Source organism: Acanthopagrus latus, chromosome 5 (assembly GCF_904848185.1).
Source record: "Acanthopagrus latus isolate v.2019 chromosome 5, fAcaLat1.1, whole genome shotgun sequence".
NCBI classification, from domain to species: domain Eukaryota; kingdom Metazoa; phylum Chordata; class Actinopteri; order Spariformes; family Sparidae; genus Acanthopagrus; species Acanthopagrus latus.
Window position 1 is genome coordinate 22,771,218 of NC_051043.1, and position 26,547 is coordinate 22,797,764.

The following is a 26,547-nucleotide window of genomic DNA, read 5'->3' on the forward strand; positions in this document are numbered from 1 at the left end:
TGGTGGTGATTCACAGCTCTCATCACAGCTCCTCATCCCGTCAGGCCTTCTAATAAGATCAGATTGCTCTCATATTCACGCACTCCCCTGAACACACACACACACACACACACACACACACACACACACACACACACACACACACACACACACACACACACACACGGCTTGTTTGGCCTGTCATACCACCTCTCCATCTTTCTCACTGCCTGTCTGTCACATCCATATTCAGACAGGATTTACAGGCATGAAAGAAGCAGCCAAGCTTGCCAAAGCAATACACTGAAGACTCGGAGTTACATTATGTTAACATGAAAAGATTGCAAATGTCTCACCCCCTCCTCCTCCTCCTCCTCCTCCTCCTCCTCCTCCTCCTCCTCCTCTTCCTCTGTCTCTCACTGTGATCCATCCTGTGTTCCTGTCTCATCACGTCTCATAAATACCACTCGTCCCTCTGTTTAGCCAAGAAAAACATCACGCTGAATAGCCGGAGACCAGGAGCCCAACATCTGTCCAGACTCAACTCGCGGTTCGTGCGACTTTCTGTATGTGATGAGGCACGCGCGCATATCTGCAGATTTAAATGTTAATCAGCTTTGCCGAAGCTTAAATGACTTGTTTTTGCGATGCTTTTTCTGATCAATACACATGCACAGCTCGGAGCAAAAAACAACGCCCAGCACTTAGCGCACAGTGCCTGCTCATCAGCACAGAGACAGCACAGTAAAGAGACTCTCCCTCGCTGTAGTAAAACTTTACGACTTTCCGTGTTGCACTTGTCTCCAGGCATCGGATATTACGGAGGATGATAAGCATTCATTTAGATTTTTGCCAGATCACCAGTCCTCGGCGTCAATACAGCCCATCTGAGCTCTTTAAAAAGAGACTAGGTTTGGAGTGTGTGTGTGTGTGTGTGTGTGTGTGTGTGTGTGTGTGTGTGTGTGAGTTTATGAGTGCGCACCTTTTAGTTTTTTGTGCGTGTGTGTGTTTCAAGGTTGTGATGAACCCACTGCAGTATCACCCCTAAGAGAGTGTTTATGGAGAAAATGATTACCTCGGAAAGAACAGAACTTTGATGAAAATCGTCCCACTTCAATTTGCACCTTGTGGGCCTGCAGTTGGCGTCCCTGTTTATGGGTAATATTGGAAATCTCTAAAATTGAACTTCAGCAACAGAGAGCTTTCATGAAGGCATCTTGATTTCCGGTGGCCTTTTGTGGAGTTAAAGCGTCTTTGTAACAGTGAAATAGTAAGTTAGTTTGTTTCAAAGTAGACCAGACTGTTTGGGACTTGATTATCTCTCTCTCACGCGTGTATTTCGTTGTTTTATTCGTCCGTGCTATCCGAGATCAATTAACTCTGGATAATCTTCCTTTTGCTCTACCCCTCCTGCCAATCCCACCAGTCACACATGCTCTGCAGAGAAACACACAACGCACAGAGACTTTCTTTGATATTGTGGTGTGACTTATCCTGTTTAATCTAGGCCAGCTTTTTTTGACCGCTGCATTGTAAAAGCAAGTCCAAGCAAGTGCACCTGTTCTGTGCAGTGTCATTCAGTCCCTCGTTGGTTGCGATTGTTTCGATAGGCCACGCCATGAGCGAAAAGCTTCCTCTAGACACGGACACGAGAGATGTGATGGGGCGAGCTGGTGTGTGTGTGTGTGTGTGTGTGTGTGTGTGTGTGTGTGTGTGTGTGTGTGTGTGAGAGAGAGAGAGGTGGAAAGAGAACTAAAGGTAAAAGCAAAGGGAGCAGATTAAAGTTGTTTGTGAGTAAACAGTAATATGGGGCGGAGAATTAAAAGTGTGATACGAAAAAAATTGACTTTGCATGTTAAAAAGCTAGTCCTGGTGGTCCATGTCCAGCCATACATGAATCAGCTAAAGGGACCAGTGGCTAAATGTCTAAGTGAGCTAACTAGTTAATGGCAGTTAGTAGTTAGTAGTTAGCAGCAGTTAACGGTTGCTCTGGTGATATGATGCCACAAAATTGATTGAGCGTGAATCCGACAGGTGGACAGTTCTTCCGTCCTGCACCTTTTGAGTAGAATTAAAATGGTGAAAGAAGGATGTAACCTACATAAAAATAGGGTTGTGTATTCTTTCAGCTCAGTTGACAAACACCAGCACATCCTCATACCAAATGACGCGAATAGGTCGATTTTCAACAACTAGCAAAACAACATAGTGACCGTTCACAAACACGACCGCTGTGGCGTATCACAAGATCACAGGATCTTCGTCGCGCTCTTGCTCTCTTTCACTGCTTCACCTCACTTCCTGCTTGACTACATTACTACAGCTGCTAGATGTTGTTTTTCTCTGATAAGGTCAGGCTGACAGATACATCCCCGATTCTCAGCTGATACCTGAAGCAACGTGTCCCCATCAAAATATAAGCATTCAGGACATATCCGTCAGGTGGGCGCCCTCCCTACAGCTGCACTTGGTTGAGTTTGGTCCCTGAAAAGCGCTCTATAAATGACACATTGCACAGACTGTTCACAGTCCACATTGCAATTTGTAATTTCCTCCACCCTACTTCTTCTTTCTTCAATGTGCATGTGGATCAATGAAGTATTTCTGATTCTGGTATTGATTTGAGTTGCTCATGGCTGAATCCTGCCCTTGGTCCAGATGAAAAATGTCTCCATTCTGGCTAATTCTTTTGCAGCCATGCTTTTCTTTATGTTTGAGAGAAGATGTAGCTCTCATAGTTTCTCCTCAATGTTTCACCCGGTCTCAGAGTTTTGGCCGGTCACCCATCGAGCACATCTGGAATGGAGGTCTAACCAGGATCTTCTTGTTCCACTTGGCAATGAAATTAAGAAAAAGTTCATCCTTTTTTCTACTTTTTCTGGACAAGAAAGTGCATTTTTGTCATCCGCGTGGGTGGGATGAATCGTTTTTTTTTTTTTTTTTTTGTTCAATTGCGTATCGTTACCAGAGTTTCAAAACATAGACAAATGACAGTGCGCCTGCCCTCCACACACTCCCCTCCATCTCTCTCCCTGATGAAACCGGCTTCACCTGTGTGTGTTTGTGTGTGAGGGTAACAAACGAACACGATTAACTGATGTGAGGGAGGAGGGGCGGACGGTGGTTGCCGTGCTGTTTTCGTTGGCGACAATCGGCCGGTTTTAAGTGAGAGAGGAATGTAAAACATTAGTGGGAGGGAGGGAGAGAACGACGAACGGGATGGACGGTGATCGGCTCCGGTCCTTTTTTCTATTTACATCTCCTCTGCGGGGGCGTTTGATGGAGTCAAACGACTGGTATGATAGACGATATTGACAAGCTTAAATGCCCTTATTGGATGAGAAGTGGCCCCCGGGTGCTGCCCCAGCGTTTTCTAAGAACAGATCGCCAGACAAAAAAAAAAAAAAAAAAAAGAACCACACACTCACATACAGCATTACCCCTTTTTGCCACCACAGCACTCTGAACAATTACCTTCCTGCTTTTTAAGACACACACGCACACAAAGGCTATCTTTATGACTGCAGCATTTCCACCATTCCAGCCCACTTCTTTTTTCTTTTTTTTCCCCCTCCTCTACTTTCCTTACCTCCTTCACCCAGAGACCATTAAACCAGATCCCTTCTAAAAGGCTTTAAGGCCTCTCTTGGCTAGCCACTTCTTCTCCAAAGCCCTGCCATGGCTCTCTTTTCCGTGTTTTTAAATCAAAGTCCATGGAAGGTTGAAGTGGTGGGGGGAGAGGAGGCGGGGAAGCAAGGGAGAAATTTGGGACGAGTTTTTTGTGTTTTGTGGGTTGGAGACAAATCTTAGTTACAAACCCATATGGTCTTACTCACACACACGCAGAGACACACACACTCGCATACACAGGCTTAATCTGATACGCTACATGCCCTGCTGGCCTGTTCTGCTCTGGTGGGATCTATCCCCCCCCCCCCCCGTCTCCCCTCTCACCTGCTGAGAGTTACAGTAGATGTGTAACCTGCTCTCTTTCTTTGTGTCTTTTCTGCTCTCCAACACAAGTGTGTACACTCCCACAGACACACACACAACCACACACAGCTGCACCCACACACTCCTACAGCACAAACACCAGTATGTAAGAGACAGTCTGGAGGTGGACTGTGGCTGTGATTCGTCTGCTTCTCTCGCACACGGTTCTGATTTAAAGATCATGGCGGCGTGTAGCTTTTTGATTCCGCTGGTAGTCAACCTGAAAATGTTTTCCTTGATGGTTTTTTGGCAGGGGCCGTGTTGAGGGGAGCTCCAGCCAGCTCACTTCACCTGCCAGCTGCTCAGCTCTGACTGGTCCTTCTGGAGCCCTTTTTTTTTTTTTTTTATTTCACCCCAAGTTTCATACTCAAAAAAAAAAAAAAAAAGACAACTCCACCCAACTCTCCCCCTCTTATCTCCACCTGGCCCTCCAGATCAGGTTCCATATGCATCAGTGTCTCAGAGAGGGAGCACTGACTCACCTCCCGTTAATCTTTTCTGACTGCAGCCAGTGTTGATGGGTGGTGTGGTGGGTCCAAACCAGAGGTGTAGAATTTTAAGGTGCATCCAGTTATTGATTGCTCTGAAAAACTGTTCTGTGCAAAAACTAGCAGGTACAGTGAGCTGCTACAACTTGCACACACAAGTGTGTCCGGGATGAATAGTTGTGTTGGGTTGTTATTCCTTTACGTAAAAGGCTTAAAATATTGGTATTGAAAGAAAGAATGATACTGTTCAACTATACACAACTCCCCTACAATCTACTACTTCCTCAACATTACTCATGTTAGTTGACTGCCCACCTTGGCTCTCATTTATTGATATTCAGTTCTGTCAGCTATTCTTTTTGTGGATCCTTTTGGGATCTTGGAATACAACCTACCATATTTCAAACATGAGAAAAAAAATGTTGTCGACATGAATTCAGCTTCTACTGTGTGGAAAAACTCCTGTGCATTTGGGAACTTCGCCTTACAGAAAGATGATATACCTCCTCAAGTTAATATATCAGCAAGATTATGAGTCTGCAGTCACAGCAGCAGCTGTGAGACCATATGAGCCAAATGCTAATGTCAGATATCTCACAGTGACAATGCTAGCATGCTAATTTTCAGTATATATGTATTGATTCCAATGCTCACTTTCTTAGTTTAGCACATTGACTGTATTAAAGTCGTTCAGCCTTTTATTGGGCGCTTTATTAACTCACTTTGCAATTCACTACTTGACATGAATTCACTGCTAATGCAAACCGACTATTTCCTACTGCTGCAACTCAAAATTAAAACATTTAACTGGCACTTGCAGCTAATGTTCATCAAAAATGCATCCACAGAAATGATCCCAGATGTGGGTGCTACCTTCTTGTGCTGGTGATATCATTTAGAGCCAGAGTCTATGTATTAGTGATCAGGTGCTGGAGCAGAAGTTACTTCCAATACACCTGCCTGGCGAGCTGGGCTCAGCTGTGCATCATTATGTTATTACCATCAAATAAGTGATTGTAACTAAATTTATCAGAAAAATAATTAATGTGATTAAGAAATGTCTGTTATTTACTTTGACTTTTTAGTTTGGCCAACCTGCTAACGTGGAGGGAGTGGGATTTATGATGATCACAGAAAACCAAAGCTGCAGCTGAGTCTGATCGGAATATCATAAAAATAGACAAATTAAATCATGACAAGTGATTAAAAGTCCTTAATGACGAACATCCAATTTCCCCGATATTCGTAGCAATCCTTCAAAAAGTTGTAAAAACATGTCCAAGGAGAGAATTCATTTGGATTCATTGTCTGGAAAACATCGACGTGTATGAAATGCAACAAAGTGTATGTTGATATATTAAAGTGTCGACAAGACTTTGAGCTGCTGGTCATACTAGACAAAAGTAACCACAAAAATCACTCAGGATTCATCCTCTGGGTACCATGATTGTCTGTATAAAGATTCATGGCAATCCATCGAATAGTTGTTAAAATATTTGAATTTGGACCAACCAACCAATATTGCCACCCATAAAGCTTGACAGAGCATCCGTGTCCTCGTTTTATTTCAAATCAAGTTTTGTTTTCCGATTTCCGACAGTCAAATCCTAAAACCTTTCTTGACAAAGTTTCTTACAGTAGGGTTAAACTGTATTTTTACAGACCTCCCTCTCAGATACCTTTTCCATTGCTAAGTTAAAACTCACTCCTTTTGCTTTGCCTGTGACTTAAAATACTTTGCAGTCACATTCATAAAAGAGCCATTTTGCACTTTACAGACACTTCAGCTCCTCTCTGATAAGGTGAGAAACCTTTGAGCTTCACTAGAGTTATAGGAGGCCTTTTACCCTTATAAGCCATACTGTACGTGAATAGCTGAAAGATAAATGGACATCTTGTTATTTCCTTTTGTAACTTTTATTTCCCCTCGCTGTCTCCGTGGGGTTTCCATCTTCCTCCGCTGCGACTCGGCAACGATTTAAGGACGGCTTGCATGGGAGAGAAAAAGAGAGAAGGAGAGGCAGCGTTAGAGTGACAGAGGTGGGAAGCCTCGGGAGAATGATGGGCGTATGGACAAGTATAGTGATCAGTAAAGAGCGGGACCTACGAGTGGTAGTTTAATCATTGATGCTGGGGAGGGCATCGAATGGATCTATGGGCACACCAGGCTGCAGCTGAACAGAAGGGAGGCGGGGAGAATGACTCTGTTGCCAGCTTTTTTCGGTCACAGTATGACATCGACTAGTGGTGCGAGTCTATCTCTTTCCCCATAAACATCCAGTCTTTTCACTCCAATATGCACCCCTGAAATGATCAAGCTAAAGCACGGAAAAGGGTATCGTACCAGTCATCACCTGTAACTGGTAATCATTCATACAGGTCTAAATATATTACAGCGTGGCACACGTACATTCATACCTTTATACTATATAAAAAAGCTCTTATGTTTAAGTCTTTTGTTGCAGGATCATGTTTTTAAGTTTGTGCAGACAAGTTCTTCTCTTACACCGACTGTTTTGAGGGTTAGAAGTCGCCTTTTAGTTGTTTCTGTAAAGACGATAGTGAGCTAAAATCACCTTACATATCTCCTGTGAATGCTCAGTCGTCAAGTTCTTGCTCACCACACAGACGTTTAGACATTTTAAGGGATGTGTCTCGCTGAGATTACCTCGTATCTGTAACTGTGCAACATTTGCGATGCTGTAGAGCTAAACACTACAACTCCATTGGCAAATCACCGCTATCTCCAGTCTAATTGGCTAATTAATGATCTTGTCAATGTGCAGTAAAGACAGTGTATCTACCGCGGCTCCTCCTGAGGCGCTGATCGGAAAACGTTTCTACCTCGTGAATCGCAGCAGCCTCGTGATGCAGAGCTCGTTTTGTCCACAAACTGGAAGGTCGCCAGTAAGATTCCCATTCTGGGTGCGGACAACACTGACCTCCACATTGCTCCCCATAGTTGCTGGAATATATAAATGCTATGTAAATGCAGTTCAGTTCAGTGCAGGCCATCTACACAACCCACACATTCAGATGTCTGCTAAAACAGTAAGTGTGTCTGAAGGAACTGATTATGCTGCGATAGCTGCTATTTGAATGATACCTTGAATGTTACTACCCATGAATCAACATCTGGTGTTGACTGACAGTGTTGATGTAAAGTAGTTGAAGCCTACACTGCGTTTCTCCTGCTGCCTTCTCAAGCTCCTCGTGTGTTTTTTTCCCCCTAAATTTCACTCGTCTCAGTTGTCATATTTAACACACTTCCTCTTTTACTTTTCAAAACATGTCAGATGTAAATTTAAGTCCAACCACATTATGGCAGACTCTTTCAAATATGTTTGTGTTGATAAGGAAAGACTTTGTGTTTGTAAGTATCCATCACTAGATGATTTTTTTTTTTTGTGCATATATTTGAATGTAAATGTTGCCTGACTGTCTTTTTGGGATTTCTTTAAAAAGAAGCATTGAAGGTTTCTGACAGGGACGCCGAGATGAAGTGATTTTTGTTCTCTAATGTTCTTTGATGTTTGTTTTTCTTTGCTTTCTCAGTTAATCACAGCTCAGAGTCAATTCTCCCTCTTCGCTCTCTCTTCTTCTTCTCGTCTCATTTTGCCTTTCTGATTGATGAGGAGTGTGAGGAAGCACTGAGGAAGCCCACAGAGAGGAAGAAACAGTCTCCCACATATTGTTGCAGTGTTGAGTGTGATGAGGGGGGTTGAAGTAGCTATCAATACCTGTATTGATGACTACAGTGGAAGCTGCTGGAAATGTTCTGCTTCCCTATTGATCTCTGATCCATTATGAGCTGTTAGTAGACGACTGGGTGAATGATGGGGAGCAGTCCATCCATCATAAGACGACGTCCTTGCTGCTTGGCAGACGTGCTCTTTTAGCTGTTTAGCTTGCGCGTTATCCTCCTCCTGCTCCACTTCGTCTCGTTATTTCTCTGCTGTTTATGAAAAGCAAAATGCACCTGACCCGCGCACACATGGAGTTGACATTTTTGCTTGAATCTGACAGCAACCTGTCTGCACACACTCGTTTTGAAAAATGTTCTTAACAGGAATGTGTTTGGCAGCTTTCCCAATTTAAAACCTGTAAAAGTATAAAGATAAAAAATCTCTCAGATGTGTTGAATGAATGCCTTATGTTGATCCTATAGAGCTGAATGAATGAAATCTAAAGGAAAAAACATGAAAAAGAATTGGTGATATGAAGAGAAAACATGGAGCACTTTAGAAATATTCTTCATACATTCTATACTTCAGCTATTTTACCCGAGAAGATTTTTTTTGTGCTCAGGATACTAATTTAAACTTTATCTTCCCCCCTTTCTTCTCCCTGCTCCCTTTTCTCTTCTCCAGGTCACTGATCGTTCAGTGCGAGCGGTTGCAGAGCATTGTCCAGAGCTGCAGTTTGTTGGCTTCATGGGATGTCCGGTGACCTCTCAGGGAGTCATCCATCTTACTGCGGTAAGTACCACAAAAAATGTATTGATTTGCATTATAAAATCTTTGTTTGGGAGCAAAGACTTGTCAATGTGACATCACCCACTGGTTTGTGGAGTACTGCTTTGAAGCCTCAGGTTTGACATTTTGACTGTCAGCATCAGCATTGTATTATAGAAACAATGACGGACAACATATTTGGACAAGGAGGTGGACAGGTGGAGTTATCAGCTAATGCTAGCTTGGTTTGAGAGGTGCATCCATAATTCCTTTAACTGGGATTAGATCTGCACAATAAATGGAAATATAACCAAACTTGCGATATTGCCAAGTGCAATATCTTAATCACAGAAGCTGCAGTTTTTTTTTGATAAAGATAATACAGCATACCCTGATTTATTATCCACTTAATGTCTTCAACTCTAAATGGGACCATTATTTACAAAATAACCATCATGCTGTATTAAAGTCGACTTTAATGTATCATTAGAGACCATAAACTATTTTGGAAACTGTTTACTGAGGTAATAAATCATGTAAGAAGTTGGGTCATTTTTTCTCATAAGCTTACATACAGTCGGACTCACTTCTGGAACCAGTTCTGGCTTTTAGAAACTGTGACTTTTCGGAGCTGCAGGCCAGGTCTGTTTCTGTCATGCAGACTATACTTGAGACCTACAGCTGTGATTTGTTGGAAGAATTCAAGGTGTCTGTCTACCTTTGATAAAAGTGACGATATGTCCTGCAGCACAGTTCAAAAGAGGTTAATTTCAACAAACAAGTTTTTCAAGTGATAACATGTATCAGTAAAATCAGTGTGACAAAAAGTATTTTGTCTAATCCTGTTACCGCAGGCCAGCTCTCCATGTTGCTGCAGGGCGGCGGTGCACTGTCTCCAGGGGGGGGGAATGAACTGGTGCAGAGTAAACTCAGGACCTCGCTGTGTGTGTTTTATCTAAGACTTAGTTTTGAAGTTATTTCGCGTTAACTTTTAAATCTCATGAAAGCCTAATGAGATGAATCTTAATAATATGCTGCTGTTCTGGCTACACCCTGCTGTTTGGATATTACCATGCTAATGAGCAGTGCTCGCTGGTTTAAGATGTGCCATGCCATATAAACATGGACACACATGCGCTCACACGGTGATCGCTAGAATTAAATCCACCGGCTAAAATACTGCATTTTGTTTTTCTGCTCATTTATTTCCTTTCCCCCGACATAACGTCTGTCTTAAATGCGTGCGTGCATCTATATATGAGTGTGTATACTATGTCCGCGCCCATGTGTGCTTGAGTAATACAATTCGATTTATGTTGAAGGCACTTGGGTGTACAGGCAAGTGTGAACGTACCCTTGTGGGCTGCATGCGTCCATTCCTCCTCAAATGCAATTACAGTTGTGTTAATAGGACTGAGACACCCGATGCCACACTGCATTATTAGATTAAACAGCAGATTAATTTGTGCTCATGGTTTTGGCCCCCTATCATCTCTGCAGCCTCCACTGACCTTGGCCAGTGTGTTGTAGACAGACAGTAATGAAGCCAGCCAGTCATAACAGCATTAGCATACCTGGAGGTGGACGCATACACATCCGCCCACACGCACTGTCTAGCAAAACCTCATTATTATTTATTATAGTATTAACCAAGGTGAAGTTTTGATGAGCAAGTTCATAATTGTGACAATATTTATGTTTTTTTTTTTAAAGATCTGGTTTGGTGTCAGCTGAAAAATAACTTTATATTTTTATCTCACCATCTTTATATTGAGGCTGATAGCTTTAACATGACAGTCAACCCCATTTTCCATCTTAACTAACTGGACAGGACAGTAATGCAGACGTGCATGTATGTACTGAAAATGACACTACAATGTGCACTTATCAGTTATTAAGTTGAGTAACTTCAGAAAAGGCCAGACAAAAAGACCCTACTGTACTGTGTCACTGACTGGTTGAAAAATCATCTAGAGGTATTTCACAAGATATAGCAAATTTTAGATCAGTTTTCCATCCATCCATCATCTGTACACATTATATGTACGCCGCTTAATCCTCTGCAGGGTCGCGGGGGGGCTGGAGCCTATCCCAGCTGACTTAGGGCGAAGGCAGGGGACACCCTGGACAGGTCGCCAGTCTATCACAGGGCTACACATAGAGACAAACAACCAGGCACACTCTCATTCACACCTACGGACAATTTAGAATAATCAATTAACCTCAGTATGTTTTTGTGGGAGCACAGGGAGAACATACAAACTCCACACAGAAAGATCCCAGGCGTCCCAACCGGGACGCGAACCGGCGATCTTCTAGCTGTGAGGCAGCAGTGCTAGCCACTGGGCCACTGTGCAGCCGTAGATCAGTTTTATCAAAGTGAAACATTTATCGGATTCCTTCCCGTACCTTTAGAGAAGCTCAGTTACAACCAGTAGTACGCACACCACAGCTTGACAATTGTGGCATTAATGGATTTCCTCGATTCTCAAAGCCTTTGACCGAGGATCTCTGCAAATCCCAAATTGTAGTCATTTTTGGAAACAGATCAGTGTCATGAAGTTTTTTTTTTTTTGTAATGTACAAGGCTAAAGACGTCCGCTCAGCCACTTAAAGACTCAAGTCTTTTTGAAGATTTTCAAAGGCCTCTTTGAAGGTTGGATTAGAATTCAGAATTTTGATAAAACCAACCTGTTGTGACGTCACCTAATGACTTTTGGGCTATGATTCTGAAGCCTCAAGTTTGGCATTACATCTGTTGTTATCTTGGTTTTCTGAAGCCAGATGTGACTGTATTAGGACAATAGGGTGGAGGTGGAGAGGATATCCTGATTGGATCTGACTGAGAGCCTGTATGCACGCCATGTTAGCAACTTGTCAATCATAAGGAAGCCACGCCCTAAAGCAGACCCTCCTTTATCACCTGCTTTCCTCTGAACGAGTCCATAATTCAAAAAATGAATGTCATGAAATGAGCAATTTCTTCACTTTTCAGACCCAAAGCTCAGTATTATTTATTTTATAAAGTCTGTGGATGAGACACAAGTGCTTCAAAGATAACATTTTGAACGATTTCGTTCTGTAAGACCAGATTTGAGATACTGAGTCAAATCACATCTGTCTTTGTTTCTGTCACTTCAGCCGTCATTTCTGCGCGTCATCTCTTTCCGCCTCTCTACCTCTTCCGCTCTCCATCCTTCTATAATCTCTCGCAGTAATTATCTCGTTTAGCAGTTGATTCCTCCTCTCATTCGTTCCCACTTGGTCCCATCTAGTGTCGATTGAAAATCATATTCTCGCGCTTAGAATCGTTGCATTTCTGATGACTCCGTGGACCTGCTCGCGCTTCCAGGACTGCGGCGCGCCTCTCTTGTTCGATTACCATGCACTCCCTCCCACTTCTTTTCTTCCTCGATTTCTCTCTCTCCCTCTCTCTGTCTCCACTGATAATCTTCCCAACCTCCTCACTTGCTATCCAGCCATCACCAAAAAAAAAAAGGGGGAAGAAAATCCATTACTTTTATTAACTTCTCTCATACGACACACTCATTTCAGATTGATATTTTTTTAATACCGACTTCTCACACATTAGGCTATGAGCAAATCAATTGAAATTGTATTTTCTTAATCAAGTGAGCTGATGGTTGAAACGGGCCACCCATGGCGCCGAGTTCGATGCAGATGGTCTGCAGAGTAACTGTAAAGCTGTGGCATTTATGCTCCTCTAATGGTTTTTTCAGTGTTTCAGTCCTACGGGAGCTGTGCGGCTCCTCTTGTGATGTGCAACACAACTCAATATTTGTAGCCGGGCGCGGTTTGATAAATCATCATCTTGTTAGCGACTAAAAAGGAAAAATCAAGACTTCTGCTCGGCTGAGAGAGAGAGCGAGAGAGAGAGCGAGAGAGAGCGAGAGAGAGCGAGAGAGAGCGAGAGAGAGAGCGAGAGAGAGAGAGAGAGAGCGAGAGAGAGCGAGAGAGAGAGAGAGAGAGCGAGAGAGAGAGAGAGAGAGAGAGCGAGAGCGAGAGAGAGAGAGAGAAGCCTGCTAATCAAAAAACAAGCTCGCTAACACTTTCCTTACTGGTTTGAAATCAAACATTACATAAGCCTTTTAAATGCCACGAACAACAACTGTGATGATTTTAAGAGCAGCGAACACGTGTCTGATGTGGTCTCTTTGTAGCCGTGCCAGGAATGTAATGTGCAATTATTATTTTTTTTTATTTGTGGGGGAGGGGGGTTTGAGATTGAAGCTCAAAGTTCGCTCCAAGCTCTTGACATTAATAATAGTCTTATTGATGAGGCTTGTCACATGCGAAGGCTGTGTAATGGATACAGAACATCTCGGGATGGATGCTTCGTGGGTGTCCCGGAGCTTTCGGTGATTTAGCGCTCTCCCACAGCGACTAATTTGAGAACTTTATAAGTGTTTTTTTGCGGACCTATGCGAGATTAATCATTCCCCTTAATTCGATTTCTAAAGGGTTCACCCTTTTTGTCAAACCTGTGGCAAACCGCAGAGGTAGATGCACAATAGATTTAGCGCGTGCGTAGGCGTCGGACGTCATTAAAAGAGTGGATGGCTTCACTCTGGCAACTTGAGTGTAACCCCACCGCTCTTCAGATGTGTGTGTGTGTGTGTGTGTGTGTGTGTGTGTGTGTGTGTGTGTGTTTCTTGGAGGAAATGGATTGTGTGTGTATTTCAGAAAGTGGATAACAGACTGTATTTTCTGCTGTCTCCCTCTCCCGCTTCTCAGGCAGCCTCGGCCACACTTTGCTGTTGGCTGTCTTTGAAATAAAATGTGCAACACCAACAGAGTCATTATCCGTCTCTTTGAACAGCGCTGTTACCTGTTCATGTCTCTTTCTCGGTTCAGTCTCTCATTGTCACCCTCTGTATGTGTCTCTTTTCCCTCTCGTTTACTTTTGAGTTCATGTTTTTTTTAAGTCCTTCTCTCTCTCTCTCTCTCACACATATACACTCCCACCGTCTCTCCATCTTCCTGTCAAGCGGTGCTCTTTTCTTCTGGTAGTGATTAAGTCCAAGGTCGGCTCTATCAGAGAGCCGGTTGTTTGAGAGCGGCTCTGGGTGCCAGAGAGCCTTCATTCCCCGAGCTTTAGATGTCCCACTGATGGCTTCTCCTTGCTTGTCATGCCTACCCACAATGCCCCTCCTCATACATCAGCCTATCACCGCCCTAAGACACTGTGGGCCTCAAAACTGCCTTTTTTGTGTGTGTGTGTGTGTGTGAAAGTTCCCACCCTCAGGAAAGAGAGGGAGAGAGGAGGCCAGAGACATAACAAATGGAGGGACTGTTGAAGAATGTGTCAGAGATGAAAAGGAGTATATTTGGAGAGTGTAATAGCAATGTGTCATCTCTCTGATGTGCAGAACTTGGATGGCTCTGGTCTTAATTTTGGGCCTTGTAGATTAATTCAGCCGTGGCCGCTCCAGTGGCTTTGTTGTTCTTCTCCGAAAAAAAAAAAAAAAAGTTAGGACCTCCTTGATAAATGCTCCTTAAATTTGACAGAATTGGACCGTGGGCAATACCTCATTCTCTCTGTGTGTTTATGAGCAAATAAAACAGTCTGGTTTATGACAGGGAAGCTATTTAATTTCATAACCAGAGTCATATGTTCTATCCATCCTGGCAGAGGTCTAGCGGAGAAGTATGCACTTGCAACAGTTCAAATTTGACTTGTAAAGCTATGAAACAAGGGAAAAAAAAGAGAAGGTGTAATTATCTATTTATTTGAATGTTTTTCCTCAAAACTGTCATGTGTGAGAGCAATTGTAAGTTAAATAAACGGTTAGGGGTTAGGGTGAATTTACAAGAAAATAAAGTGCAAATGTATGAGAAAAATATGAATGTCCTTTTAGATTATGAAGTCCTACATTTGAGAGAAAAACATAACCCTTCCCTTCACGGCACAGTTTTACCAACCCTGGCCCCAGTAAGGCGCCATTGTCACGATCACGGGTTGGAAAAGGGGTGTCTAAGGAGGTTGAAACGCGAAAAAGGTTAAGATACGAGGTTTGCACCCACTGTCACCTCCACACCCTCCACTCCACCGCTCCCTCCCCATCCAGGATGAGTGGTGTCTGGCTTTGCTGTAGTCTGCTGGCCCCCTTATCTCCTCCCTCTGACTCGAGCACAGAAAATACATAATCACAGTGCCCCTGTGTCAAACTGATAACCCCCCAGCACACACCAGAGAAGCCGGCGTGTGCGTGCGTTCATGTCTGTTTGTACCTATCCCTGTGTACCAGTGTGTGTGTGTGTGTGTGTGTGTCTGTGTGTGACTGTGTACTCGTACATGTGTATTGTGTCTCAGGGGTGGTAGAGAGGATAAATGGGGGGGGGAATGAAGGAGCAGAGGCGATTTGGAGGAAGAAAGGTAATGGGGTTGTGGGGGTCGCCGAAATGAGTCGAAAATTGTAATAATAATTTTCTTCACTGCTGTATTGAGGAGATTGGGGGATTTATGAATATAATGAGCAGGAGGAGAGCCTTAGGATGATGTGTGTCTCTTGCAAGAGTAATTGAAGAATAATTCATTTGGCTCCAAGACTTTTAACCCAGAGCTAGACAGAGATAGAGAGGTTTTTGACCTCTGGAGGAGGAGTGTAGGTGGGGGTATCATGTCTCATTATTGGCCCAACTAGTGTCACTGCGCTGTGACTGTCACCCAAGCGCCGCCACGTCGGGGCCCCCGCGCTTGTGTACGTGCGTGCCCATGTGGTCATTTGGCTTAGCGCGGCGAAGAGAAACCAACTCTCTCTATCTCCTGGAGCCTTTCCTCGCCACTGAGTTTGTTATCAACACCAACACATGCAGGATTAGCAACTGAAAGAGAGAGAGAGAGAGAGAGAGAGAGAGAGAGAGAGAGAGAGAGGGAGGACGAGGGGATAGGAGAGGGAAAATAAGTGATAGACAGTAGATGGGCAGAAGACAGATAAAGAGAGAAGTTAACCACACATACGCGCACACTCACACTCACACACACACACACACACACACACACACACACACACACACACACACACACACACACACACACACACACACACACACACACTGGGATCAGCTCACTGGTCCATGACTGATGCAGACAATGTATTTGTGATACCAGACCCATGGCCTTTCTGTTTTTTTTTTTTCCCCCCTCAGTCCTTTTTCAAATATTCATATCGCTCTGTCTGTGCTGGCCCTCCGTGTATTTATGTGTGTGTGTGTTTTTCTGAGCGTGTGCATCTGGAGAGGAGGCTGGGGTGTGTGTGTGTGTGTGTGTGTGTATGATTTAGGCCTCGCCGCAGAGGGATTGTCTCGACACAGCTTTCTCCTGTCTGACTGAACTGTCTGGGATGCTCCGATATGGAAGGAAAGGGAAAAAAAAAACAGAGTGTATGCATGAGTGCGCGCTTGTATTCACCTAGTGACACCGCTGCCATTCGTCTCACCTTTTTTCGCCCTCGCCCCATTCGTCTCACACACGCGGTCTCCAACACATGCGGACAGCCGAGCAAAATGTGTCAGGGCCACAATGCCACCTTCGCTAACACCCTGTGACTTTGACTTCTTGTTCAGGACTTTGAATATTACTTCAAAGTGACTGTCTAAACTTCTACTTGCATCGTTTAGAGGATTTAAACTTGATTTTCTGCTCATCTCTGCCAGGCTGAGAGTTTTATCCCACTGTTAGTGGTTAGGTTTTACTGAAAGGTCCCGACATGCTTGCTTTTTATTTTTTTTGCGGATCTATATGCTCACTTAGTAAATCTTAAAATGGCTATAAATTAACCACAGCAGTGAAATGGCAGCTCATATTTTCCAAACCCCGCTTGTTCTCTGTTTATGACTAAAACAATGCTCGCTCTGTCGGTGCCTTTTTTTTTCTTTTTTTTTTCTTAAATGTCATCTAGCTGCTTGTCAGCTGGGGGACACTGAGGTTGATGGACAGCAACAGCCATGAGCTCACGCTGCCGTGCGCCAGCGCTCAAACCATGACATCATATCCTCTCAGCATGGGGTCCGCCTGGCCTCAGCATCCTGCTTGGCATTGTGGCACTTTCCGTTGTGTAAATGAATTTAGTAAAAGCACAGGTAGTCATAGCTCTGTAGTCTGGTAGAGCACACACAGGTACACACACACACACCCACTGTGTGTGCCAGGCTGTAGCATACACTAATGTAATGAAGTGTCAAATCAAGCTCTCCAAATAATGAGCCACAGCTGATTCTTTGTATCGAAACTAGCTAGTTATTTTTCTTTGATTTTTAAGTGGCGTTCTGTGTTTTGACCTCTGACTGAGGCTCTTATATTCCCTGAGAGGCTTCTCCTCTAGTCGTGTGGACTGAATTAAACTACCTCTCTTTATTAGAGAAAAGCGGTACGATGCCGACTTCTCAGATGAATACTGTTTGCTCATCTGGCTCTTGTAAAAAAATTTGCAGTGATTGCTTTTTGCTTGTCTTTCCACAGGGCATTATATGTTCTTTATTTGAATTGATTTGGAGTTTTTTGGATTGGAGATTCACATTCAGTTCTCTGATTCTGCAAAGCTTAATTTAAGTCTGTCATTTTCTGCTCTGTGGGTTTGAATTAAGTTAAATAGAGGGTCGATTTTAATCAAAATCTCCTCATCAAAACACGTTTCAGCAGAAGTTAATTGGTTTACTCCCACTTAGGAAATGTAAATCTTCTTTTATTTTGTAATTGTTCATTTCGCTAGCTAGTATCACAATATTTCTATTATTAGAATCGCTTTTGGAATTATTTTGTTAAACTTCTTCATGTTTTAGTTTGTGATAAACAAAGCATTCAGATCATTTACTAAAGTTGAATTAGCAATATTATGGAGGACTGAAACTGTCAGAATTAAAAAAATAAATAAATAAGTGGCTTGATAAATTAATAAATATGCTTTGAATGCACTGAAAAAATATGAAAATAAATGTAATTATTGAATAAACATTTTACATAAATTGGTATTTCTGTTTTGATTTGCTGTTTTGTTTCACATTTGTTTTAATGATCTATTTACACTGCCATTTGGTTTGGCATTTATTTGTTAATATATCCATTTTTGAATGGTATTTATATTGTTAATGTATCAACTTCTGTATTATTTTTCCATTTGCATTTCTGCTGCATATATCTCCACAAGTGCATTTTATATATATTTTTTATATTTCTAAATTTTACATTTCTTCTTTCCACACTTCTACATTTCCTTCTTTATTTTTTAAAATTTTGACTCATTCAGTCCTCCATACAATACACCACAATGTTAAAAATCCTTTATTACAAGTAAAAGTTCAAATTTAAAATTTAGTTAGATTAAAATGACAGGAATTCAGCAACAAGATGAACCTAGATCCTATAAATGAATAAAAAAATAGAGTGTGATAACGTTAAAACATTAGATCACTGTTGATGCAATAACATCACAACATGTGTGGTGCTAATTATTAGTGCTTCATATACTGTTGGGTAGTTAAATTAATCAAAATGCATCATATTTTATGAACTGGTCATAAGTTATTATATTCAAAACTTAAACCTCATATTTTTTCCTCCCTGCTAAATATTATTACCAACTGCATCAAGTGGTGAACTGTTGGTTTCTGCCTGCTTTTGTCCCTGTTGCCTATATGAATGATTATACAACATTTACTTCAAATTTTTATTTTATTTGTTTCCAACCTTTATGTCAAAAACCAGAAAACAATGTAAACATGCTGTGCTGTATGAATATTCTAACTTTGTTCCAGTAAAAATGTTAATAAACTGTAATCCGTAATAATAATGAAATAAGTGTAGAAAAATTAAGATAACATTTCCATCTGCAATGTTTTGGAGTTGAGGGGTAAATTAGCCTAAATACAAGCTCCCCAAAATTGTACTTTTCTACAGAACCCATCTTGTGAACATATGTGTGTGTGTGTGTGTGTGTGTGTGTGTGTGTGTGTGTGTGTGTGTAGTCATTGGAATATTCATATAATCAGTGTGCGCCTTCATTTCTGTGCCATGAGAGTATGTTCGCAGGGTGGGGACGACCCGCTGGCCTCAGAGCAGCTGGATTCTGCAGGTTTCAGTGTTTTTATGAACAGACTGAATAATTATCCAGGTGTAGCTGCCAACTCAGGAGACGACACAAACTCTGCCTGGTTACAGACCTCAGCCAACGAGAGGGGAAAAACCTGCCGAGCCCTTCACCAAATCCCCCTGCTTTCCCTTCTGCTGCTGTATTTCTCTCTCACTTGCTCTGCTCACTTTTTTTCTCCACTTTTTCCCCCTCTTCCTCTCTCTCTCTCTCTCTCTCTCTCTCTGTGCTGTCTGAATCACTCACTTTGTCTTCTCCTCTGTCTGAAGCTTTTGTGCTCCCCCCTCCTCCTGATTTGTCTCCATTTATTTTTCTTTCTTTTTGCCACCATTTATTCTTGGAGTTGTGGAAAAATAGGCTATGTTATGAGTGGAAATGATTAAAAAAGATTGGAAGCATTAAAACCTTTCACCTCGAAGTCGAATTATGATAATCTGTCAACTATGAGAAAACAAACACGACCGCCGCGGCCTGTCACCTTCCTGAGGTGTGACTAATTACTGCAAGGTTGTTCTTTGTGTGACTTTTCATTTCAGGGATTTGAGGGATACTTTTCTTTTCGGCAGATGTCTGCTAAACTATGGAATTTATTTTCCTGCTGTGGTTTTTCACAGATGGATTAGAAAGTTACCGTCTCAGCTGTGACTCTGCCTCTTCCCCTTTCATGCAGACATCTGCTAAATTTTCAGATTTTCTTCAACCTAGCTACACTCCCGACCAATGAAAACTCACACCAGTTGGCCTGATTTCTCATTGGTTCCCCACATCAATGAGACAGTTGCTATTGGCTGTAGTAGAAATTCTATTTAGCAGACATAAGCAGTTTTTGAAGATTTGGAGAACAAATGCTACTTTTGATGTTGGGGCTTTGAGATTTTACCCTAGGCTCAATAACCATAAATACTGAATGCAAATAACTTGTGTGTGTGTGTGTGTGTGTGTGTCTGGGTGTGCTTGTCATACATATGTGTGTGTTTGTGTGTGTGTGTTTGTGTGTTGTGACTTTAAATTCTTTTGACATTGTGAGAGGATGTCCGATGCTATGAATATAAGCGCTAACAGTCACTTAGCTTACCATCCTGGTTTGATTTTTGCAACCCTTGTGTTTTGCAAACAATGCCACTGTGCACACATACACACATGCACACATGCGCACACACACACACACACACACACACACACACACACACACACACACACACACACACACACACACACACACACACACACACATAGATATGCGCACACAGATCAGTCTTGTTCTGCATGAATAATTTAGCACTTCGATCCAACACTGGCCACAGGAGCACATGACAGTTTGTGTGTGTCTGAGCATGTGTATATGTCCGTGTGCGTGCATGTGTGTTAGCATCTGCTCTGATGTGTGTGTGTCTATGATAATCCACACAGTTAAGGGGTTTCCCTCTCATTAGACACCATTGTTTTATCATATCAGTTGAGCCGTCCCCAACCATCACTGCTGCGGTCTTGACCCGTCTTTGCGCACCACAAGCTGCTTAATGTATATTTCATTAGTCTATCTAAGCGCATCTTCACAGTAAAGGTGCCGCAAACAAAACGTGTTTCATGTTTATTTCATGCCTTTTGCAGACCTTTTATCACAAGAGGTGTGCATGCAATTTTCTCTTGAGGAGTGACAAAAAAGCCACAGGCTGCGTAAGAACAGAGAGACAAATGGAGCAGGTAGACAGAGGTAAAGGTTTTAAAAGCCTTTTTTTTCATCACCTTCAGCGCAGTGCAGCATCACACACTCAGCGTTGTTTGTCAGCAGTAGATGTGTTATGATTCTCAGTATGTGGGGACAGAGGAGAGTGTTTACATGTGTGCTTACTTCATCCAGAGAGCCGGGGTCCTTACCCAACCCCTCCTTCATGCTGTTAGGTATATGTCATACCTATGGCGCTCAGTGATCTTAACACCAACTGTAAGCTTGTTTTCTCTTTAGCCTCGGCCATGACATTTACCTCCCTGCCTCCCTGGCGGCTGGCCGGAATATCATACCTCTATTATCTTTCATCCCCAGTGTGTGTGTGTGTGTGTGTGTGTGTGTGTGTGTGTGTGTGTGTGTGTGTGTGTGTGTGTGTGTGTGTGTGTGTGCGTGTGTGTGCGTGTGTGTGTGTGTGTGTGTGTGTGTGCGCACCTGTGCCTTAAATAGTTTTGAGTATGTATCAGAGAAAATACACCTGTGCCGTGACTTGAAAAGCCTTTTGGTAATTTCCAGTGAGCTTGCTGAACAGTGTGTCGGTGCGGGGTTTTCTCAGAGTGTGTCAGAAAGTAGAGATTTTGACTGGAGGATTAATCTAAACCGCCTCTTATAAGGTATTCAGATCGGAAGGAGGGATTATTGAAAGTCGGAGAGATGAAAGGAAGAGGGAAAGTGAATGCTCATATTGGCTCATAACCCCTCACACCAGGCGTGAAGCCACAGAATGATAAACAGTAACAGCAAGCAATTCCGTGTCATTTATCTGCCTTGTTAGGTTTTATTCTGCATTCATGCTAGTTCTCCAGCACATGAGGTGCTATGGAAGTTTACCCAGTGTGAAGGCAGGTTTTTTCTTTTCCACATTCCATGGGGGATATATCAAAACCATCCATGTAATTCTGCAGGCGTGTATATCGTACGTGCCTTCATGAAATATTTGAATCTCTGTAGCTTCCCTCTTTCTCTGCTTCTTGTAGTCACATATCAACAGCCTTCATGAACAGACGGACAGGAAATTGTGTGCCTGTATACCTGTTTGCACAAGAGAGATAAAGGAATAAATTCTAAAATTTTTTTTTTGGTCTGCAATAGCACACGTATCTGCTCTGTAAATCATTTGTCTTCTCCCCTCAAGAAGAAAAATTCGAAATGATAAACGATAAACTGTTATTTCAGAGTTTTTTCGCTTCATGATGGCAGCCCTCTGGTTTTCACAGCTTTCTGATATCCGTCTGTGCATTATTCCTTGACAAACTAACAAACAAATTTAAGAAACGTCCTGTCCTGCGATGTTAAAGAAAGTAAGAAATAAAAATTCCTGGATCTGCCCCCAGTGTTAATGGGGTCTGTTCTGGGCTGATCCTCCATCCATGTTTTGTTGAAATCTGTTCAGTGTTTTTTGTGTGATCCTGCAGACAAACCGACCAGCCAAGAAAGACGGGTGAAAACATCACCTCCTATCTATTTATGTGAATTTGACATGATCAAACCATTCAATTGTTTTTGTGTGTTTGTGTTTTGCCTCTCACAGCTACGGAACCTGAATGTTCTGGACTTGCGGCACATCTCGGAGCTCAACAATGAGACGGTGATGGAGGTGGTGAGGAAATGTCGCAACCTCAGCTCCCTCAACCTCTGCCTCAACTGGAGCATCAATGACAGGTATGTCAAGCCAACTATAGTCTGTTTGTATGGACGCAGTACACAATCAAATATCTCCACTAAAACAGATACACTCCTCATGCAAGTATGCAGACGCTGGGAAAAGGAAAGATACACGTAGGAAGTAAAACCACAAGTTAAAAGCACAACAGGAACTTTTGTTCTTTGTCTCTGTCTCCCTGGTCATATTTCTTTCTGCTCCCACTCTTTTTTTCCCTCTTTCCTCTTTTTCTCTTCCAAATGGGAGAAAACCTGTACAATATATGATGGCAAGAATAAACCATCTCCTCCTTTATTTATTATCTTGTGTTTTATTCATACGTTTCTATTTAATCTATTGATTTACAGCCAAGGCTGTGGCTTCTCTGCTGACTGTACTCCCACTCTGGCTTACGAGTGTGAGCACAATATTGAATTTAGCATGGTGCATAGCAACAATCGCGTGTGTGTCTTTTTGTGTGTGTGTGTGTGTGTGTGTGTGTGTGTGTGTGTGTCTGAATGTGTGTGTTTGTGTGTGTGTCTGAATGTGTGTGCATGTGTGAAATCATTCTTGCATTATTGAGCTAACAGCAGACATGTGGTGGGAAGGTTATGGTAATCCGCCTCCTTTCAATCAAAAAACATGGAGTTTGGTGAAATCCTCACAGGAGCACATGGTGTTATCACCTTCTTCCCTTTATCACACGCACACACCCACGTGCACACACACACACACGCACACACACACACACGCACCCCCAAACACACAGTCTTGGTTGACTCAAAGCTGCATTGATTCCATAATGATATTTACTGCATTGGTTCAGGGGCTGAAGGTGTGTGTGTGTGTGTCTGGATTTGTCTGAATCACCTGTGGGAATATTGGAATGTAAAATTGTGTGTGTGCGTGTGTGTGTGTTGGTGGCAGTATGTGTGGGAGATAAGGCGAGGATGCTGTGTGCATTTGGCAGCATACAGTAGATGTGGTGTTTGCTCATGAATGAAGAACAGACAGTAGCGAAGTGACAGGCCAAGGTGGACAGTCATAGCTGAGGGGACTGACATCTGACAAGTTTGCTTTCCTGCTTTGCTGGACCCACAGACCTGTCTGTGTGTGTGTGTGTGTGTGTGCGTGTGTGCGTGTTTGTGTATATTGTGTTCAAGCTGACTGCTTCTCAAGGACTAGAGCAAATAAAAGCCTCCAGTCATGAGCTGCTATATTGTTACACTTTACAGTCACACAGCTCGGAGCGGAGAGCATGGGAAGGGGTTTATGTAAAGGGAGAAATGCTCTGGGTGGTCGTCACAACGTGAAGGAGATGAATGCAGAGGTGTGTGTGTGTTTTAGGGGTTTTCCTGAGCCCTGGTTGGTCCATTTCAGCGTGCTTTGCCAAGCCGTGCCAAGCAATGCCTTGGTGACATGTGTTTCCACTATAGCCTCTCAGCAGGGGGTAGCCATACTGCATTGGCACTGGTAGAAAGCACACAACCTCCCCTTCAGCAGCGCTGTGCCGTCACAGCCATCGGATTGGCTCAAGAATTGCTGGTCTTATAAAAGTGACAATAGAGGAGCGTTTTTAGAATCACAACTGCACCATGTTGGGCACATAAGAGGACAAAGGGTGGAGATTTAGAACATGGGCCGTCAATATGTTCACTGTGAGCCACTCCTAAATTTACCAAACACACTGTAGGTTTCAAATTTGGTCAATTACTCTTTAACAATTCTCCATGCAGAATGTTGCACCTGTTGCTCTGAGAGGCACTTACTCTGCTGGTTACGCATGAATTGAAAGGAATGTACCATGTATGGTATGATAGACTGAGCTTGTGTTAAAAATGATGGCAAAGTGTCAAAAGAGAGTAATACAGCGAAATTCAATCATATGTAATAATTGTGAACTTTTTACTGCAGTTTACAGCTGCATGAAGAATGCAGAGGGGCATAGATGACATGGGGAGATATGCGAAGTGAAACTATGTTGTTTGAAGAGTTTGCTGATGCTATAGTCTTGACCTTTATTTCACTAATATTCAACTTGGATAGTTTCTCTTTGTGTTATTACATGACATGTTTAATGATTGTTAATCAAAATTACGGGGCAGGAGGACTGAATTTTTTTAATGCCAAAAAAAGTTTGTCAACATATTGTGCATCAATAAATTTGGATTAACTGGTTTGATAATAATCTGAAGTATGAAGGCTATGGATCAGAACTGAATATCTACTAACTACTAGTTAACAACTCACATAAACACACACATCAGTGTGATCGCAGAAAAACATACCCGCACTCCAGGAAAAGTCATTTGGCTGATTAAAAGTGAAACCCCACCGTTACATAACTCTCAGGTTTGCAGACTGTTTTGAAGCCTCCAGTTTGACATTTCAGCCGTCGCAATCTGGAGTTCTCAGAACCAGAAGTGAACGTAATTGGACATGATTGGATCTGCTGAGTGTTTTTTGCCTCTATTCTGACTAATCATCGATTGAGACCATAAACTCATCAGGAAACTTATTAATGAGGTGATAAATCCAGTGAGAAGTAGGGTAATTTTACCATAAGCTTAAACAGATTTTGGAACCAGTGGTGTCACCCCCTGCTGGCCATTGGTAGTTGGTTTGTAGGCACTTCTGCCATAACTTCCTGTTTAACCAGTAAATACTGTCCATATTTTACAAGGTCAGTGGTATAAAGTTCAGCCAGTACGAGGTCACTGAGGTCGCTGCTCTTGGGGATCCAACACACATCAGTTCCTTGCTTGTTGTCACAGTGACCAGAGTGACTTGACCCTGCCTCACATTAGCTCTCTGAGGGTACAGCTGGGTCAGCTTTAGTGTGTGTGTCTCAGACTGATGACAGTGTGCTGCGAGCAGGTAAACAGGCGGGGGAAATGACCCCTTATTTTCAGGATCAATTTGTCCCCCGACAAGGGGCCATTGGAGAGATAGAGCTCTGCAGGAGGTAAAACATTTCAACCCCTTCTTCTCTTTTTCCCTTTCTTCTTGCCTCCCGTCTTTGAAGAAAATAAACGCTGTGTCCTCTGGCTCCCCTCATCTTCCCCGGTAATAGCCAGAACAGTGTCCCAGTCTAAGAAAGCGAGAAATGACGACCAAATATGGACTTCCCATCGTCACAGTCCGGCGGGCAGATTGTGACAGTAGGACGCCTATTTTTTGGTCACCATCATTTCTTGGAGGGAGAGGATGTGATGTGCTGCAGGTGGTCAGTGTTGGCCCTGTTATTTCCCTGTATCCGCCTTCCAGCGATAATAGGAAACCAAAGTGGGATTGTGTTTTTCAAATGTCACAGCGTTTGAAAATGGGGGAGCGAGTCATGATCAAAGTGGCACGGCAGAGCAAATGGCAGCGCTCACTTTTTAGAACCAAGTTGAGAACACAGTGTCAAAGTTAAACGGTTTTCTTTCATTTTTTCTGGTGCTTGGTGTCCTCTTTTTTTTTCATCTTGCAAGAAACTACAGGGAGCTTTTGTGTTGTGTGCACAGTGTATAGTTGCTTTTGTTTCTATTGTGTATTTGTTTTTGTAGCTAGAGGGCATTTCCCAGTAGAAGCGACTGATTTAATGGTGCTGTTTGTCATTTGTACAATTAGTTTTCATTAATCAGTTTTCACTTTTTTCTACCAGAAGTAAGGTGAATAAAGGGAAAGTTCAGCCCACAATCAACAATACATATTTTTTCCTTTAACCTGCAACGCTCTTTATCTGTCGAAATTGTTTTGGTGTGAGATGACAAATCGTCATAAATGTCAGTCTAGATTGTCTATTGTCACTGACTTTCTGGTCTCTCTCAAATTCAATGGGCTTGTGGTTCTCAAAGCGCCAACAAAACTACTTTTAAAAAAATCAACAGCAATGTCCAGAACTCATAACTGGGTTACTCAAGGTAGACACAGACCTTTTTGTGGGGAGTTTCATGTGGGAACTAATTTCTTTTGAACCAAACACCCGTCAGCACAACACAGAAGTAAGCGTGCAACTAATCATGGACGTGAGGCTCGTTAACTAAGCTAGGCAAGCTACTGTCAAAGCTTAGCTGAAGAGAAAATAGTTCCTACATTAGGCTGCTGACAACAAGGTCTGTGGGTTATCTTGAGTAACTAGATCATGATTTCTTTAGGAGACCGTGCTGTTGATTTT

General features: G+C 42.7%; 1 protein-coding gene and 1 long non-coding RNA gene across 2 annotated transcripts in view; one reads left to right on the top strand and one right to left on the bottom strand.

Annotated features, from left to right (window-relative positions):
- Positions 1–26,547, top strand: part of fbxl17 (F-box and leucine-rich repeat protein 17) — a 224,112-nt gene that overhangs the window by 64,917 nt on the left and 132,648 nt on the right. Inside the window, exons 7-8 of the mRNA XM_037097161.1 lie at positions 8,831–8,938; positions 22,278–22,408. Coding sequence (XP_036953056.1) covers positions 8,831–8,938; positions 22,278–22,408 — 239 coding nt within the window. The remainder of the gene's footprint in view (positions 1–8,830; positions 8,939–22,277; positions 22,409–26,547) is intronic.
- LOC119019018 lies at positions 7,863–11,502 on the bottom strand. The gene is made up of 3 exons (XR_005074918.1): positions 11,324–11,502; positions 9,502–10,347; positions 7,863–8,933 (listed from the first exon to the last, which is right to left on the bottom strand). It is a non-coding gene; the product is annotated as an uncharacterized LOC119019018 (long non-coding RNA).